Source organism: Gobio gobio (assembly GCF_949357685.1).
Source record: "Gobio gobio genome assembly, chromosome: 13".
Classification (NCBI taxonomy): domain Eukaryota; kingdom Metazoa; phylum Chordata; class Actinopteri; order Cypriniformes; family Gobionidae; genus Gobio; species Gobio gobio.
In genome coordinates, this window is record NC_137106.1 from 54,179,802 (window position 1) to 54,197,895 (window position 18,094).

The window sequence follows — 18,094 nt, forward strand, 5'->3', positions numbered from 1 at the left end:
AGCGAGAGCACCGCACTGACGTCATTCACTTCGGAGCCGAACCGGCGTTTGAAGTTGCAGAGACTGCTTTCCTGTCTTTCAGCGAAAGAAGAATTGCAAGAACAGAGAAGAGGATCGTGTGCTGGTGTGACGGCGCTTTCCAGCGGGACCGCGATCTCAGCTGCAAGGAACAACTGCTGTTATCACAGCAAAGACACAGTCTGTTGGTATCGGTGGGCGTTCCTATTTTGAGTGCAAACACAGGCTGCACTATCCCCTGTGTGTTGCCGCGGTTTCCCTGGGTGCTTCAGCACTCTCTTAAAAGAGCGATTTCCTCACAAAAAGAGCAACACGGGTGTGACACTGCGTCTTTTTCAAGATGTCATTCCACCCGTGCGTTTCTGGATGCGGTCGTTCCCTCTCGCCCGCTGACGGCCACACTCACTGCATCACGTGCCTGGGCTTACAGCACGCTGAGGCAGCGTTTGTGAATAGCTCGTGTTCTCACTGCGGGAACATGACTATTGCGGTGCTTAGGTCAAGACTAAGACCTTCGGGAAGGCGGAGTCCCCCTCCCCATACCTCGATCTAGAGCTATCCCTAACCAGGATAGACCTACTTCGACGGATGACCGGGGTGACTTGAGGATTACGTTCAGGACAAACCCGCCTAGTGTTCCTACGCAGGTCCCTGAACCCTCACAAGCACCGCTGCCGGTGGCGCCACCGGAAGAGATCGCTGGTCCCGCCCACGGGCGCCCAGTCATCTCTTTCGGAGCGCCCGCGGACGAGCAGATGTCGATCGCAGCATCGGAGGGGGAGTTCCAGTCCTCGGAGGATGAAGATTCGGCTGTACTGCCTCCCTCTGGGAGAGTGGCAATGGCCGAGTCGGACCCTGAGTTGACGGCTATGCTTTCCCGGGCCGCCGAAAAGGTCGGGCTTGTGTGGAACCCTCCACGTCCTCCTGCGGCCGCCCCCGCTCCCGCCCCAGCCCAGCAGCAGCCTTCCACCGGTCGTGGGCGTGGAGCCGGTCGCGGGAAGAACGTCCAGCCCGCTCAGGCCGCTGCCAAGCCAGGTGGCAAGCGCCGTCGGAAGAGACCCTGAGACGGGCCGCCCAGAGATGGAGGAAACTGCTCTTCGGGAGATGGCTGCAGCACCACTCCTTCCCGGAGTGGTATGCGACGCTACCATGCCTCGTACCCCTCAGATACCTCTCTCCTCGCCAACAGGGGGCGTCGGTTGTGCGGACGCACACAAAGTGCCTCCCCACGCTCGCCCGTCCCCTCAGCGGATGCAGGTCGTGTGTCAGACCCAGACCCCTGCACGGACCACTCCCATGTCGTCCTGGGGCCCCTGCGTTCCGCTGCGCTGCCCCGCTCCGCTCCGGGTACGTCCGTGGTGCCGATGATCCCGCTTGCTCGGTCTCTGGGGGCCTGGCTAGCGCTCCCCAGCCCGTCTCGCTGGATCATCCGCACCATCAGACTCGGCTATGCGATTCAGTTCGCCCGGCGTCCCCCGAAGTTCAGGGGTGTCCACTTCACTTCTATACCGAAGGAGGGCGCCCCCGTGCTTCAGGCGGAGATCGCTGTCCTATTGGCGAAGGACGCGATAGAGCCGGTCCCTCCAGCCGATATGAAGTCCGGGTTCTACAGCCCGTACTTCATTGTACCCAAGAAAGGTGGCGGGTTACGACCGATCCTGGACCTGCGTTACCTGAACCGCTCCCTCCACAGGATGCCGTTCCGAATGTTAACCCAGAAGCGCATCTTCAGATGCATCCGTCCCCAGGATTGGTTTGCAGCGATCGACCTGAAGGACGCGTACTTTCATGTCTCGATTCTCCCTCGACACAGACCGTTTCTACGCTTTGCTTTCGACGGACGGGCATACCAGTACAAAGTCCTACCCTTCGGGTTGTCCCTGTCGCCCCGTGTCTTCACGAAAGTCGCGGAGGCGGCCATTGCTCCCATGAGAGAGCGTGGTGTTCGCATCCTCAACTATCTCGACGACTGGCTGATTCTTGCCCAGTCGCGGGAGCAGTTGTGCGAACACAGGGACATGGTGCTCCGGCACCTCAGCCAGTTGGGTCTTCGGGTCAACTGGGAGAAGAGCAAACTCTGTCCCGTACAGAGGATCTCTTTTCTCGGGATGGAGATCGACTCGGTCGCCATGACTGCGCGCCTCACAGAGGAGCGCGTCCAGTCGGTGCTGAGCTGCTTGAGTACGCTCAAACGCAGTACAGCGGTTCCACTGAAACATTTTCAGAGGCTCCTGGGGCATATGGCAGCAGCAGCCGCAGTAACGCCGCTAGGGCTGCTCCATATGAGACCGCTTCAGCACTGGCTACACGACCGAGTCCCGAGATGGGCGTGGCACAGCGGGTCCCTCCGTGTCCAAGTGACGCCGAGATGCCGCCAAACCCTCACCCCGTGGTCGGACCCTTCGTTTCTACGGGCAGGAGTGCCTCTAGAACAAGTGTCCAGGCATCATGTTGTCTCCACGGATGCCTCACCCACGGGTTGGGGTGCCACGTACAACGGGCTTGCAGTATCGGGTCTGTGGACGGGGCCCCAACTGCAATGGCATATCAATTGCCTAGAGTTGCTGGCAGTTCGTCTTGCTCTCAGCCGCCTCAAAGGGTCGCTCAAAGACAAGCACGTTCTGGTCCGGACGGACAGCACGACGGCCGTTGCGTACATCAACAAACAAGGTGGTCTACGCTCCCGCCGTTTGTCCCAACTCGCCCGCCATCTCCTCCTGTGGAGTCAGAAGCATCTGAGGTCCCTTCGTGCTATCCACATTCCGGGCCTGCTCAATCGTGCGGCCGACGAGCTGTCACGGTTGCCAGTGCTTCCCGGAGAGTGGCGACTCCACCCCCAGGTGGTCCAGCTGATTTGGAGTCGCTTTTAGGCCGCACAGATCGATCTGTTTGCCGCCCACGACACGACCCACTGCCAGTTGTTCTATTCCCTGTCCGAGGGGACCCTCGGCACGGATGCACTGGCACACAGCTGGCCCCGGGCTCTGCGCAAATATGCGTTTCCCCCAGTGAGCCTTCTTGGACAGACTCTGTGCAAGGTCAGGGAGGACGAGGAGCAACTCCTCTTGGTAGCTCCGTACTGGCCCAACAGGACTGGGTTCCCGGAACTAGTGCTCCTCGCGACAGCACCTCCTTGGCCCATTCCTCTGAGGCAGGACCTTCTGTCTCAGAGACGGGGCACCCTATGGCACCCGCGTCCAGACCTCTGGAAACTCCATGTCTGGTCCCTGGACGGGACGCGGAAGTTCTAGGTGACCTACCGCAAGCGGTAGTCGACACCATCGCTTCCGCCAGAGCCCCCTCTACGAGACGGCTATATGCGTTGAAGTGGAACCTGTTCGTCGACTGGTGCTCTTCTCGCAGAGAAGACCCCCGGAAATGTTCGATCGGATCTGTGCTATCTTTTCTTCAAGACGGGTTGGAGAGAAGGCTGTCTCCCTCCACCCTCAAGGTATATGTTGCCGCCATCGCCGCAAGCCATGACCTCGTTAATGGTGAGTCCTTAGGCAAGCATGATCTGATCGTCAGGTTCCTAAGGGGAGCGAGGAGACTAAATCCTCCTCGCCCTTCTTCTATACCCTCTTGGGACTTGACTCTGGTGCTGACCGCACTTCAGAGGGCGCCCTTCGAGCCTTTACAGTCAGTAGAGCTTAAGATCTTGTCTCTAAAGACAATACTCCTGATTGCATTGGCCTCAGTTAAGAGGGTAGGGGACCTGCAGGCATTTTCGGTCGACGAATCGTGCCTGGAATTCGGGCCGGGTGATTCTCAGGTGACCCTGAGACCCCGGCCTGGATATGTGCCCAAGGTTCCCACTACTCCCTTCCGGGACCAAGTGGTGAGCCTGCAAGCGCTGCCTTCGGAGGAGGCAGACCCAGCCCTAGCTTTGCTCTGTCCCGTCCGTGCTCTCCGGACTTACGTGGACAGAACGCAAAGCTTCAGGACCTCAGAGCAGCTCTTCGTCTGTTACGGAGGACAGCAGAAGGGAAAGGCTGTGTCCAAGCAGAGGATGGCCCGCTGGATAGTGGATGCCATCGTCTTGGCGTATGAATCCCAAGACGTGCCCTGCCCGCTCGGGGTTAGAGCTCACTCCACCAGGGGTGTAGCTTCTTCCTGGGCGCTGGCTCGTGGCGCCTCGCTGACAGACATTTGTAGAGCTGCGGGCTGGGCGACACCCAACACGTTCGCTAGGTTCTATAGCCTGCGTGTAGAGCCGGTGGCTTCTCATGTGCTCGCTTCCCATAGTCAGCTTCACTGAAGTGCCCGTTCTAGTGTCGGCTTGCTGCGCCATTCCCTTCCCCTGGAACGGATACGTGCGCTTATTTTCTCCAGTCGAGTTCCCCAGGATTGGCGAACCCTGTCGAGTCCTCCGCACCCCTCGGCAGTCGGATGTTGCGGAGCGTCCGACGCCAGGTCTGGCACTCGTATGCATTGGTGGAACTTGTGTCAGGCTGGGTTCCGTATATCGTGACCCCTACGGCGGTCCCATACGTGTATTTCCACGGTTAGCTCCCTACGGCGAGCTTGTGTCTTTCCCTTGGCAGAGTTCTCTGCCGTCTCAGTACGGTGTCGTCCCCCGCCTGCATTAGGCCGGGGCCTCCCCTGGGACTTCCGTATGTTGTGCTGCCCACGGTCAGCCCATACGTGTTTTCTCCACATGTTTACTCCCTCCGGGCATGATGTGGCTCCCGCAGCGTCCTTCGGGCACGCTTTCCCAGCGTTATCCAATCAAGTCTGCTGAATGGGTCTTGCGGAACAGCAGTATGACTCTTCTGGCGTGAATCTTCCCGCCCGCTTCAGAACGGGGTCTGAGGGGCTCTCGCTGGGCGCTGGAAGTGGTAGTAACTGTGGCGTTTTCCATAGGGATCCCAATTCGTCGGTTATTACCGACGTACGTCGTAGTGACCGACTGAAAGGGAACGTCTCGGTTACGTATGGTAACCCTCGTTCCCTGAAGGAGGGAACGGAGACGTACGTCCCGTCGCCACAGTTCCTTCCATCACTGCTTGGCCGAGTCACTGGTTCGGCTCCTCAGTGAAAAACGTCAGTGCGGTGCTCTCGCTTCCTGTTTATACCCGCGGCGCGGGGCGGAGCGCGAGATGCAAATCTCGCACGCCAATTGTTCATTGGCCTGTTCTTAAGTTCTTGAAGCTGATAGGGGCTCTCTGAAGTGATCCCCAATTCGTCGGTTATTACCGACGTACGTCTCCGTTCCCTCCTTCAGGGAACGAGGGTTACCATACGTAACCGAGACGTTTTTCTCGAAGACGCACAACAGTTCTGCTGTGGCTTTCGTCAGGACTATTATTTCCTTGCAAATACAGCAAACAATATTGACAATAATGTGTTTAAAATGTACGTCACTTAATATTACCTTTTTGTTTGTTGAACTGTTGTATAAAATCAGTGGCACATTTACAATTGTGTGGATATGCAAGAAAAATTGCTCACACAGCAAAAACTCACACAGGGTATGTTTCTGTAGCTGTAGACTTGGAATTTGTCTCTTTCCCCATTGTTTAATTCACGGGACCAGACACCAGTTGTTTTGTCAAGAGAATCTCTTTTATTTAATATTTTTGTCAGACATAGGAGAGAAAGACCCTTTCTGGAGAGATCTTATACAGCTTATCTGTCCTTGTCCATCATCCGTTCTCTGCTCCTCTGGACAAAGGGATTGTGTTTTAAGCACCCAGAAGCACATTTGGTTTCCATTCAAATGGAATGTATAGCTGTAATGTAACTACTCTGAGACAGAAAGGCTGAGAATCCAAACGCAGCTTTATTGAAAGGTAATCCACAATCGTAGTCAAAAACAGGCAATAGGTCATACACAAGCAAGCAGTCCAAACAAGCAAACAAGGCAGGAGAGACAGGCAAAATGGTAATCCACAGAACTGGCAAGTAATCCAAGACCAAGAGACAAGAAACCAGGGAAACCGCTCAGAAATGCAGTATATACAACTAACAAGACTTCGCAATGAATGACTGAGATAACCAGGCATAAATAGGGTGAGGTAAACAGGGTAATGAGACACAGGTGGATGTAATCAATGAGTGCTGATGAATCCGGGCAAAGGATTATGGGAGATGTAGTCCTTGATGGAGTGACAGTCCGGGGTGGAGTGCCCTCAGGTGGCAATCATGGACACTCTCTTTGGTGAATCATGACAATAGCGAATTGTTAAGTCAACATATGCACTGAAACTTCTCTCCCTGTCTCTGACATGTGATCCTTACACACATATGTGCATGCAATCTACAGTCTAACTCTCCCATGCCTCTAACACACATGTATTCAAGCATACAATGATTATAAATGATTATGAATACTAATAAAAAGTAATAGTCAACTTTATTTATATAGCGCTTTTTACAATGCAGATTGTCTCAGAGCAGCTTCACAGTGTTAAACAGGAAAATAATGCAACAGAATCTGATTCGGCCGTACAGCCGCTCCGGAGAAAACGGTGATGTCATCAGCTTTCAATTCGGTGATGTCATCAGCTTTCAATTCATTTCAATTATCATACAGTGACAATGTGGACAGATCAGTAATTGAGTTTATATGGTTCATTTATTTTACTAATCAGATTTATTTGGATATTTAGTTGAAAATATTGACTAGTAAAATTTGGTGCTGTGAGCAAATCACTATATTCACTTCTGGGAATATAGTCCCCAGTATGTATACATTTATAAGATGGCTGTGTCTCATGTAACCTTGTTATTTGTACACGCTGTGACTATACACATCACAACATGTAAATTGGAAAATGTTGGCGTTATTTTGTCACTTATTGAGCAGTAGGTTAGCTGGAGCCATATACCTCCAGTCGTTGTGCTAAGCTAGGCTAGTGGGGGGTGCGTCAGACAGAGTTATGGCACGCACAGAGATGAGAATGGACTTATCTAACTCTGGGGAATACAGTTAATAAGTCAAAGTCCCAAAAAGTTGCTGTGTTCCTTTAAATCAATCTCTATGCACAGTCTGTGTCTATAGGCTATAGAATTAAACATCAAAACTTAGCATTTTGTTCGCATACTCCCTCTGTCTCCTCATGAACCCCAGTTTGGGAACCACTGACATAATACAGGCCCATTTTACATCGAATTAACATCCTTTTCTGATAGTGACTGATCATTTAACTGCACATTAATGTTGTTATTTTAAGGAAACAAAATAGCCTATTCACAATATAATATGAATGAAAAACATAACAATTGAGTTGGCAACCCTGCTTTACAAATACCGCCTGCACAGCTGATGCAATGTTCATTTTAGCCTCCTTCAGTTTTCTCAGGTGCTCCAAACCCACCATTACCTCCAGCTTCAACCCAAAAGTCCATCTTATCATTTCGGATCTATCAGTGTTAGACAACAAAACCATCTCGTATTTCATCCAACATAGCAAAATATGTTATTATATTTACTGTCCCCATATATCCCCATCCGACCCACACTTTGTAGACGACTCCAATCGCCCGTCACACGTTTTTGGTAAAAAAATAAAATAAAAAAACACCTCAACATAGTTATTATAGACAATATTTTTTCCAATCACTCAATTCGTATAGGTGCATCAACCACAGCTGCCCAAAAAAAGTCGATGGTCATCCGAAACTTTTAAGAAGTACATCAAGTCTAACCATTTCCACATTAGAGAAGCCCAACAAACCTTAATCAGTTAACACTAACTTACACCTATTGCACATCCGTTTGACTGATTGGTGGGGTTCGCCCATCTGATGTAGTGAGCTGCAGGTTCCCATCGGATGCTGCACAGGCCCTCCCAGGCAAGCGGTTGAAGTCATGTATGCCCCGTTCACATGACGGCAGGGCTTCTCATGCTGTGAGCTGCAGGCTCCTGTCAGATGCTGTGTAGGCCTTCTCGGTCAGGCAATTTGAGCCATTTGCACCTCCGTTTAAGGTCGCCAGGGCTCGCCCATCTAGAATCACTAGCACCTGTTTGACTAAACAGTAGGGCTTACCCATCCAAGGCTGTGTGAGCCCTCCCAGTTGGGCAGATGGAATCTCTTGCAACACCCGTTGGACTGCTGGTGGGGAACACCCGTTCGATGCTGTGAGCTGCAGGCTCCCAATGCCCTCCTGGTCAGGTGATTGAAATCACTTATGCTCCCGCTCAACCGGCCAGTGGGTCTTACCTTTCTGATCCTGTGAGCTGCAGGCTCCCGTCGGATGCTATGTGAGCCCTCCCGGTAGGGTGGTTGGAATCACTCCCTGTCCAACAGGGCTCGCATGTCCAATGCCGTGAGCTGCAGCCTCCAGTTTCGATGCTGTATGGGCCCTGTGTTCTGCCACCCCAATGCGCCTTGCATACATTGACAGACAGATAACTCCTCTGCCAATGTTGAAGCAGATAACCAGTTCACTTAATTTATTGGATGACTTGATGGAAGTAAGGTATATCTGAAAAGAGAATATGATACATAAATGTATAAGAAAGTATACAGAAGCAGGAATTTAACATATATTCCTAGTGTAACCCCTCACACCCAGGTCCTACTCGCCCCACTCGAACCCGGGTCTCCGGCGTGGTCAGTAGCTAGTAAGTGAGCCTCTTGAGATCAGTGGAGTGAGGTTTACACACACAGCTCTCACTAGCTTGACTCTGTTACACTAGCATACAGTAGGCATATATAAAATAACATACATAGATGTGAAATAAACGGACATCTCATGTATACTGGATCTCTTCAAATTATAACAAAATGAGTGATTAACCAGTATAAGTTGAATCACATCTTAACATAAATTTACGTACCAACGATAATTCCTGAAAGACAAGAAATATAGCAGATGGCTTCAGATGAAATCACGATAAAGGACAGCTATCTTTCATGCAGCAGACTGAGGCTGGATCCCAAATGGCACATTTCTATGCACTTTCTGTCTTGTGGACTAACAATGACTGCCGTGTACACGTGTCCATTTAGTCCACGAGACCGTAGGGTGTCCCATTCATCATTTTAGGTTTTAGAAGGGTGCTTGCGAGTGCCGTGGACATTATGTGCCCTCGATGCTCACTTCAGCTTGAGCCCGCAAGTTTGCGAGCTACGCAGAGGACTACCTGGCAGTCAAGGCAGCATTACGTCACGAAATGGGTGCCATTTGGGATCCAGCCTGAAGCTGGTCTAACATTGATGACATCATCATCAATTTGCCACTGCTCTCAAAGGATCTAGCGCATCTTTACTCAAGCATCACATGAGACAGCACTCCCTGTCTGTCGGGTGGTTGAAATTTTGTGCGTCTGCAGGCTCCCGTCCGATGCTGTGCGGGCCTTCATGGACAGACGGCTAGAATCACGTTCGCCATTATGGAAGATCCCTGGTACCAGGGTACACGAGATGCATAACAGATGCGGGGTGGGACGCAGTTCGTGTACGCTGCGCACCATCCCCTAGATGATTTTTTTAAGGGCGGGGCGACGCACCCCATCCTACCAGGCCGCCCCAGAGACCCCAGGGGAGGAGGTCCCGGGTCTCTGGCCCCCCCAGGCGCCCCGCAGCGGGGGCCCAAAGTTCCCTTTCAGTCAGTACACTACGAGTTACGTCAGTTACTGACGAAATGGGGGTTTCGCTTAGAAGCCAATCGCCTTTGAGATCTACAAAATGAGCCAATGGCATGAAAATGCCATGGGTCTGCGGAATTTGCATAATGCAACCCCGCCCCACCGTGTGGGTATAAATGGCGTTGGCTCTGTGCAATGACACTTGCATTATGTTTCTGCTTCAGAGCCGAGTATCACTTGCCTGAGCGTTGTATATCTCTTCAAGATGAGCTTCTCTCCAGAGTGTTGGTGTGACGGCGCGTTCCAGCAAGTTCCGCATTCCTGTCTGATCTGTGCAGTGATCCGCACAAGGTGTGTGTTCTCCCTGGGCGCTTCAGCATTTCTGCAGAGTACAAACTCCTCTCTAAAAGAGCTGCATGTGGCATGTATTTTTCAAGATGTCTCGCCCGTGCTCTGTTCCTGGATGTGGGAGACTAGTTAGTCCGTTTGACGGGCACGAACGCTGTTTGGCATGCTTGAGCCTCATGCACGCTGAGCATGAGTTTGTGGATGCGTCATGTTCCCACTGCGGGAACATGACCATTGCGGTGTTGAGATTGAGACTCAGTGATCTCCGTAAAGGAGGGAGAGTCCCCTCTACCACACCCCAATCTATCTCCCCCGCGGGAGGAGATACTTTGACTGGTGGTCAGGGTGATCTGAGGGTGATGGTGTGGGCCAACCCGACGAACATTCCTCGGGCCACACCCCCTTCTACACTGCGCTGCGATGGCGCTGGTGTTTCCCGGGTTGGGCCCAGCGTGTCATTTGGCGCACCGGCGGATGACGCTATATCTCTCACCGCATCACAAGGTGGGCTGGACTTCTCCGGAGATGAGGATTCATGGCACACGCCATTCCTGAGATATAGACCAATTTGTCCAAAAGTCCCATATGTTTAACCGGGTGTATCTGGGGAGTCAAGCCGACTTTGAGCTCCAAACTCTGGGTTTCGAGAGCTCCCCAAGGGCCCCTTCTAACACCACCGTCCCCAGCTTCTGGGCCCTTCCGGTTCCAAGATACGGCCACTTCCGGTCCAGGTTTGACTGGGAGTATCTTGGAAACCATGCAGCGTTGGAGCTCCATACTCTGGGCAGAGGGCCCCCCTAACCCCAGAATATGGAGCCCCAAGTCGGCTTGGTTCCCGAGATAAATTCGGTCAAATTTCCATATTGGAGCAACTGCAATGCATCCCACCTGTTGTCTATTCGACAGGGCCCCTGTATGCAGTCCGTGTATGGTTCAATTTTCACAGGTGTACTTTACCATATGTGATAATGTTTCCTAAAAATTAGACATAAAGTTTCCAAGAATTCATCTACTCCAAAAAACTAAGTCCAAAACAGCATCCCACCTGTTGTCTATTCGACAGGGCCCCTGTATGCAGTTGGTGTACGCTTCAATTTTAGGCTAATGATGCATAATTAATAGCTGTAATGTACATCACTGTGTTGTATTGCATCATCTGTGTTGTGTACAGTGGGTTTTACCTCATAAAACCACTGTAAATATGAAATATGACCCATTAATGCATTGTACACGGACTGCATACAGGGACCCTGTCGAATAAGTTACAGGTGTACTTTACCATATGTGATAATGTTTCCTAAAAATCAGACATAAAGTTTCCGAGAATTCATCTACTCCAAAAAACTGTTGTCTATTCGACAGGGCCCCTGTATGCAGTCCATGTACGTGATGATATTTCTTTAAAATCAGACAAAAAGTTTCTAAGATTTCATCCGCTTCCAGCCACGGGGGTCTGCCTGTGATAGCAAGAGGCCTGTGTGAGAGATTTTAACAAAGCCAGCCAATTTCACCCCACTGCTTTCTAGAGACTCGTCCTCCTAATATGCTGTGGTGGGGCCCCTAGATGACCAGTACGTGAAGTTTGGGGTCCCTCTGGCCCTTGGGGGCCGAACAGGGGCAATGGACATGTGCAACTTATACAATAAATTTTCATAGGCTGTTCGTGTACAATGGACGGAAAGGTCAGATCGTCCCGAGACTGACATGTGTCTCGTCTCGGGCCCCTGGGGCGGTGCCCAGAGTTCTGTGTCCCTCTGGCCTTTTTTCGTGCTTAATTGGCCTAATTGGAAAAGCAGGGGTCGAAAGGTCGCCGGGCCGTCAAATTTGACACACAGCGGTAGCCCAGGGGCCCCCGGTTCTAGATCCTGGATTCCAGGGTTCTAGGTCGGTTCCGAGTGTGTTTTATTGCAGTACACCATTTTCCTCGCTTTGATTCAATCAGACCTTTCAAGAGGGTCTGTCTGCCTAGGATAGCAAGAGGCCTGTGTGAGAGATTTTAACAAAGCCAGCCACCCCCCCCCCTCCCTGCATTCTAAAGACTTGTCCTCCTAATATGCTGTGGTGGGGCCCCTAGATGACCAGCATGTGAAGTTTGGGGTCCCTCGGGCCCTTGGGGGCCGAACAGGGGGCAATGTACACGCGCAATCTATACCATTCATTTTCATAGGCTGTTTGTGTACAATGGACGGAAGGGTCAGATCGTCCCGAGACCGTGACATATGTGTCTCGGGCCCCTGGGATGTTGCCCAGAGTTCTGTGTCCCTCTGGCCTTTTTCGTGCTTATTTTCCCTATTTGGAAAGGCAGGGGTCAAAAGGTCAGGTACATTAATGCATTGTACACGGACTGTGTACAGGGACCCCGTTTCCTAAAAATCAGACATAAAGTTTCTGAAAATTCATCCGCTTCCAGCCACGGAATGCGCATTTGTCCCCTTTCTGCCTATTTCGCCCCATATCCCAGGCTCCGAACTTCAAACGGCTACATCTCCGCAACCAAGCCGCCTAGAGGCACCAAACTCGGGTCAAAGAAGGCCCTCTCCGACGCACCCTTGCCCAAGCTTCTAGGGCCCCCGCGGGCCGAGATACAGAGCCCAACAGGAAAGGGTGCAATTCAGAAGGAAGAGTCCCATAAGCTCGGGACTCTGGGGTCCAAGAGGGCCCCTAGCGACCCCTGACCACCCCGAAGGACGAGCCGCTGGGACTTCCGAGATATGGGCGTTTTTAAAAAAAAATTTCCCATATGTATAACCGGGTGTATCTCGGGAGTCGAGCTGAGTTGGAGCTCGTGCTTCCGGGTATGGAGGTTTCCCATATGGCCCCTTTCACCCCCACCGTCCTTAGCTCCTGGGACCTTCCTGTTCCGAGATATGACCACTTCCAATCCACCTTAGACCGGGCGTATTTCGGAAACCAAGCCGACTTGAAGCTCCAAACTCTGGGGTCTGGGAGATACCAGTGGGACCCCATATCCCCAGAGTATGGAACCCCAACTTAGCTTGGCTTTAGAGTTATGTCCGGTAAAAGGATGGGACTTTGACGAGTGTATCTCGGAAAGCAAGCCGAGCTGGAGCTCCAGACTCCAGGCATGGGAAGCATGTGGATTGCTGTAAACTTCTGGTGAAACCATGGCATGACGTAATTAGTAGATGTTATGCGCATCAGTGTGTTGTATTGTGTTAACACATTGTAATGATGAAATATGACCCAATAATGCATTGTACGCTTACTGCGTACAGGGACCCTTGATTTGGCAGAGATTAGGCAGTCAGGGGTCACTTTTGGCTACTCGTGTACAAGAGGAAGACTATGGTGAAGAATAGGCAATTAGGGGGCACTTTAGGCTACTCATGGACAAAAGGATGAAGATTAGTCTGGAAGGGGACACTTTAGGCTACTCGTGGACAAAAGGATGAAGATTAGGCTGGAAGGGGACACTTTAGGCTACTCGTGGACAAAAGGATAAAGATTAGGCTGGAAGGGGACACTTTAGGCTACTCGTGGACAAAAGGATGAAGATTAGGCTGGAAGGGGACACTCTAGGCTACTCGTGGACAAAAGGATGAAGATTAGGCTGGAAGGGGACACTTTAGGCTACTCGTGGACAAAAGGATGAAGATTAGGCTGGAAGGGGACACTTTAGGCTACTCGTGGACAAAAGGATGAAGATTAGGCTGGAAGGGGACACTTTAGGCTACTCGTGGACAAAAGGATGAAGATTAGGCTGGAAGGGGACACTTTAGGCTACTCGTGGACAAAAGGATGAAGATTAGGCTGGAAGGGGACACTTTAGGCTACTCGTGGACAAAAGGATGAAGATTAGGCTGGAAGGGGACACTTTAGGCTACTCGTGGACAAAAGGATGAAGATTAGGCAGGTAGGGGACACTTTAGGCACTTTGTGAACAAGAGGAAGACTACGGTGAAGAACATACAGCCAGTAGACACATAGGCACTACTTTTCAAGAAATAATGTTGCAATTGTAAAACCGGTTAGCAATGGATGCAGGGATATTTTCTTTTGACATGATAATCACACTCTTCATGTGCGTTTGTTTTCCACAGTCACATTCACCAACACTGTTCCCAGGACCAGGGACGACTTCCTACAATGTAAGTCACTGAGAATACAAGCAGCAAATCTAATGAGTGTGTTCATGTTCTTCCTGGAGAAGAGGAAAGAAAACATGACAGAAGAGTTTTAGAGTTGATCATGTGAATGACGATTAAACTGAACACGGCTGATATATTGAACATGAAAAGTTCATTCATAATTCCTCATTCTGATGTGTTTTCTTTTTTTGTTTTTGTTTTCCATCAGATTCACTAAAGCTGACTCTGGACCTGAACACAGTGAATAGATACCTTCGTCTGTCTGAGAACAACAGATTGATTACTGCCACTGACACAGGGCAGTCGTATCCTGATCATTCAGACAGATTTGATAAATTTAATCGTCAGGTGTTGTGTAGAGAGAGTGTGAGTGGACGCTCTTACTGGGAGATTGAGTGGAGTGGATGTGTGGATGATTGTGTGTGTATATCAGTGTCATATAAGAGCATCAGCAGGAAGAGACGGGGTATATTTGGAGGTAATGATGGAGGGACGGAGTGTACGTTTGGACGTAATGATCAGTCCTGGAGTTTGCTCTGCTGTCGCTTTGGTTACTCATTCCGACACAATAACAAAAGCACTAAACTCCCGGTAAAGCCCATCGGCTGTAAAATAGGAGTATATGTGGATCACAGTGTAGGAACTCTGTCCTTCTACAGCGTCTTTGACAAAATGAGCCTCATACACATAACCCAGACCACATTCACTCAGCCGCTCTATCCTGGGTTTAGGATTCCTCTTACTGGATCAGTGAAACTGTGGTGATGAATCAGAATAGACTGATGAGATATTCTACCCATAATGCTTTGAGCTCATGATAAATCAGGGACAGTGAGATGTTATAGAGTCTCTTTATTTCATTAATACTACAGCTGAACTTCTGTCACTGAAATGTGTAAAAACAAATGTGTGTAACAAATCCTCATATAGACTGTAAGATCTGTGTGTGTGTGTGTGTGTGACAGTGTGTATCTGTGCTTTTCTCAAGCTCTGTTTGTGTTGATGGAGTTTCTAAGTTTCATGACGAGTTTCTGATGCTAAAAAAGTGAAATACCAGTGGAATGACTCAAAAAAATGCCAACACGTACACTATATCGCCAAAAGTGTTGTGACGCCTGCCTTTACATGCACATGAACTTTAATGCCATCCCATTCTTAATCCGTAGAGTTTAATATGGAGTCGACTCACCCTTTGCAGCTCTAACAGCTTCAGCTCTTCTGGAAAGGCTTTCCTCAAGGTTTAGGAGTGTGTTTATGGGGATTTTTGACCATTCTTCGAGAAGCGCATTTGTGAGGTCAGGCACTGATGTTGGACGAGAAGGCCTGGCTCTCAGTCTCTGCTCTAATTCATCCCAAAGGTGTTCTATCGGGTTTAGGTCAGGACTCCGTGCAGGCCAGTCACAATGTCTTTATGGAGCGATGCTTTGTGCACTGGAGCGGAGTCATGTTGGGACAGGAAGGGGCCGTCCCCAAACTGTTCCCACAAAGTTGGGAGCATGAAATTGTCCAAAATGCCTTGCTATGCTGAAGCATTAAAGGGATAGTTCACCCAAAAATGAAAATTAGCCCATAATTTACTGACCCCTGAGTCATCTGAGGTGTGTATGGCATTCTTCTTTCAGACTAATAAAATCTGAGTTATATTACAAAAGTCCAGGCTAATCCAAGCATTAGAATTTGATTCATAGTTGCTCTGTTTTTGAAGTATAATCCCCCCTCCACCAAACTTTACACATGACACAATGCAGTCAGGCAAGTCCCGTTCTCCTGGTAACCGCCAAACCCAGACTCGTCCATGGGATTGTCAGACAGAGAAGCGTGATTGTTCACTCAGAGAACAATGCTCCAATGCTCTAGAGTCCAGTGGCGGCGTGCTTTACCCCACTGCATCCCACGCTTTGCATTGCACTCTACGCACTGTTCTTGAGCTCATCTGAAGGCCACAGAAGTTTGGAGGTCTGGAGCACTTGACTCTGCAGAAAGTTGGTGACCCTCAGCATGCGCTGACCCCACTCTGTGATTTTACGTGGCTTACCACTTAATTTCTGTTGTTCCCAATTGATTCCACTTTGTGATAATACCATTAACAGTTGACTGTGGAATATTTAGTAGTGAAGAAATTTCACAAATGGACTAGGTGCTTGATTTTATACATCTGTGGCCATGAACTCAATTCAATGATTTGGAGGGATTTCCCCAATGCTTTTGGCAATATAGTGTATGCATAAGAAATAAAATTACCATGCATAAGAAATACAGTGTTGGCCAAAATTATTAGAACACATGTCAGATTTGAAAATAGTGACCTTTTTGCCTCCAAAACATGATTTAATTTCATAATGCTTATGAAACATGCAAATGGTTGCTCTGACCATCAAATATCAGAAGTCAAGTCAAGTCCCCTTTATTTCTATAGCGCTTTTCACAACACAGATGCTTCAAAGCAGCTTTACAGTGATGATAGGAAATTAATTTTGTTTTAGATGAAAAGCTAAAGTAAGATTTTGATTGATTCATTTCTGTTGTAAAAACTGATTTTGAAATGTAAAAACGCATGTAAAAAATATATTGCACAAAATGAAAACAATAATGTGAAAATTATTATTATAAGTGTGAATAATTTTTTTTAAAGTGCATTAAAAAACAAGCATGATTTCATCTCTTAAATGTCTTAGTGTTTGTTTTGGTCATAATTTAGACTTTTTATCTAATTTCAGCTTTTTATCTCATAATTAGGACGTTTAATCATAATTTAGATTTTTAAATCATAATTTTGACTTTAAATCCAAAATTTTGAATTTTTAAAGTCCTAGTTTTCATCTTTCATCTGTTCATCTCAAAATGACTTAGCATGTCATATTTTTGACTTTTTATCTAATAATGAGACTTTTAAAATCCTATTTTCAACATTTTATCTTATAATTATGACTTAGGATGTCGTATTTTATTACTTTTTTTTACGCAGTATTATGACTTTTAGAATCACATTTTCAACATTTTATCTCTTCATTATGACTTTATGATAATTGAAATGAGCTGATCAGTAATATAGTTGAATATTTAGTGTCCCCAACTGAGCAAGCCAAGCCAAAGGCGACAGTGGCAAGGAAACCAAAACTCCATCTGGAGCATAATGGAGAAAAATAAACCTTGGGAGAAAACCGGGCTCAGTCGGGGTGCCAGTTCTCCTCTTGCCAATGAACAAACACTGTATGATTATTATTCAGGCAACATTACAGGTAAGAAGTCATACTAGATCGGAATATTCAAAGGATCAAAGTCATCACGCCGGAGATGGTTTTATTAAAAATGCCATGTCGATGAGGCAATTTCAGGGGTGAGTCTAATTGACATGATCTCTGCAGACACTTCAGGGATGAGTTGGTCATGTCTGGGTGCAGGTCCACCATCGGATCTGGATACAGCCCGGATCCGGCTGACTGCATTAGCGTAGATGCTGTAAGATTACAAATTTAAGAAAGTACATTGTATTTAGCATTTAAGGTAAAAATTATGATATCAGATGATTATTGGAGTCTCCAGCAAGAGTCTCCTTTCCTGCCAGACCTGTTTTAATCAGATCACTGAGATTCTCAGCTTTCGGAGCCCAGACGTTGAATCGTTAGGTTGATTGACTTTCACCTTGTGTCTTTAATGGCTCTGGGATAGCTCTTGGAATTGGAGTTCCTGGCCAGAATCAGCATGCAAATTGTTATGCTGATTGAATCAGGACTGATGGCAGGAACGTTTGGGGTGTGTCCTTATTTACTAAACAACATTTGCATTGCATTGTTCAGAGTGTCTCCTCTCCTGCTGTATAATCCCTCCCCCTGAAATATAGATAAATTACAGTGTTCTGTACTGTTAAGTCAGACTTGATGACCTTAGCCGATGAACAGCACGGTTCTCAATAAACGAGTAACGTCTGCTTTAAACCTATCCAAGTCTCCTGGTCTCTACTTCAAGGAACAAAAGAAGTTCACAACAATGCCTTTCTTTTTATGATGTAACGAGTACATCAGGTGTTATGGGAAGTGTTCCCGGTTCTGGCTGACCTAGTTAATGCAGTCTAAAACAGTTATT

The 18,094-nt window shown here is 48.7% G+C and overlaps 1 protein-coding gene across 5 annotated transcripts in view; it reads left to right on the forward strand.

Annotated features, from left to right (window-relative positions):
- The window catches only part of LOC307135990 (stonustoxin subunit alpha-like), a 52,059-nt gene extending 35,384 nt beyond the window's left edge, over window positions 1-16,675 (forward strand). For all 5 annotated transcript variants that reach the window (XM_079832732.1, XM_079832731.1, XM_079832735.1 and 2 more), the window contains 2 exons: window positions 13,964-14,011; window positions 14,220-16,675. In XM_079832732.1, coding sequence (XP_079688858.1) covers window positions 13,964-14,011; window positions 14,220-14,776 — 605 coding nt within the window. In that variant the 3' untranslated portion in view covers window positions 14,777-16,675. The remainder of the gene's footprint in view (window positions 1-13,963; window positions 14,012-14,219) is intronic.
- Window positions 16,676-18,094: the final 1,419 nt, after the last annotated feature.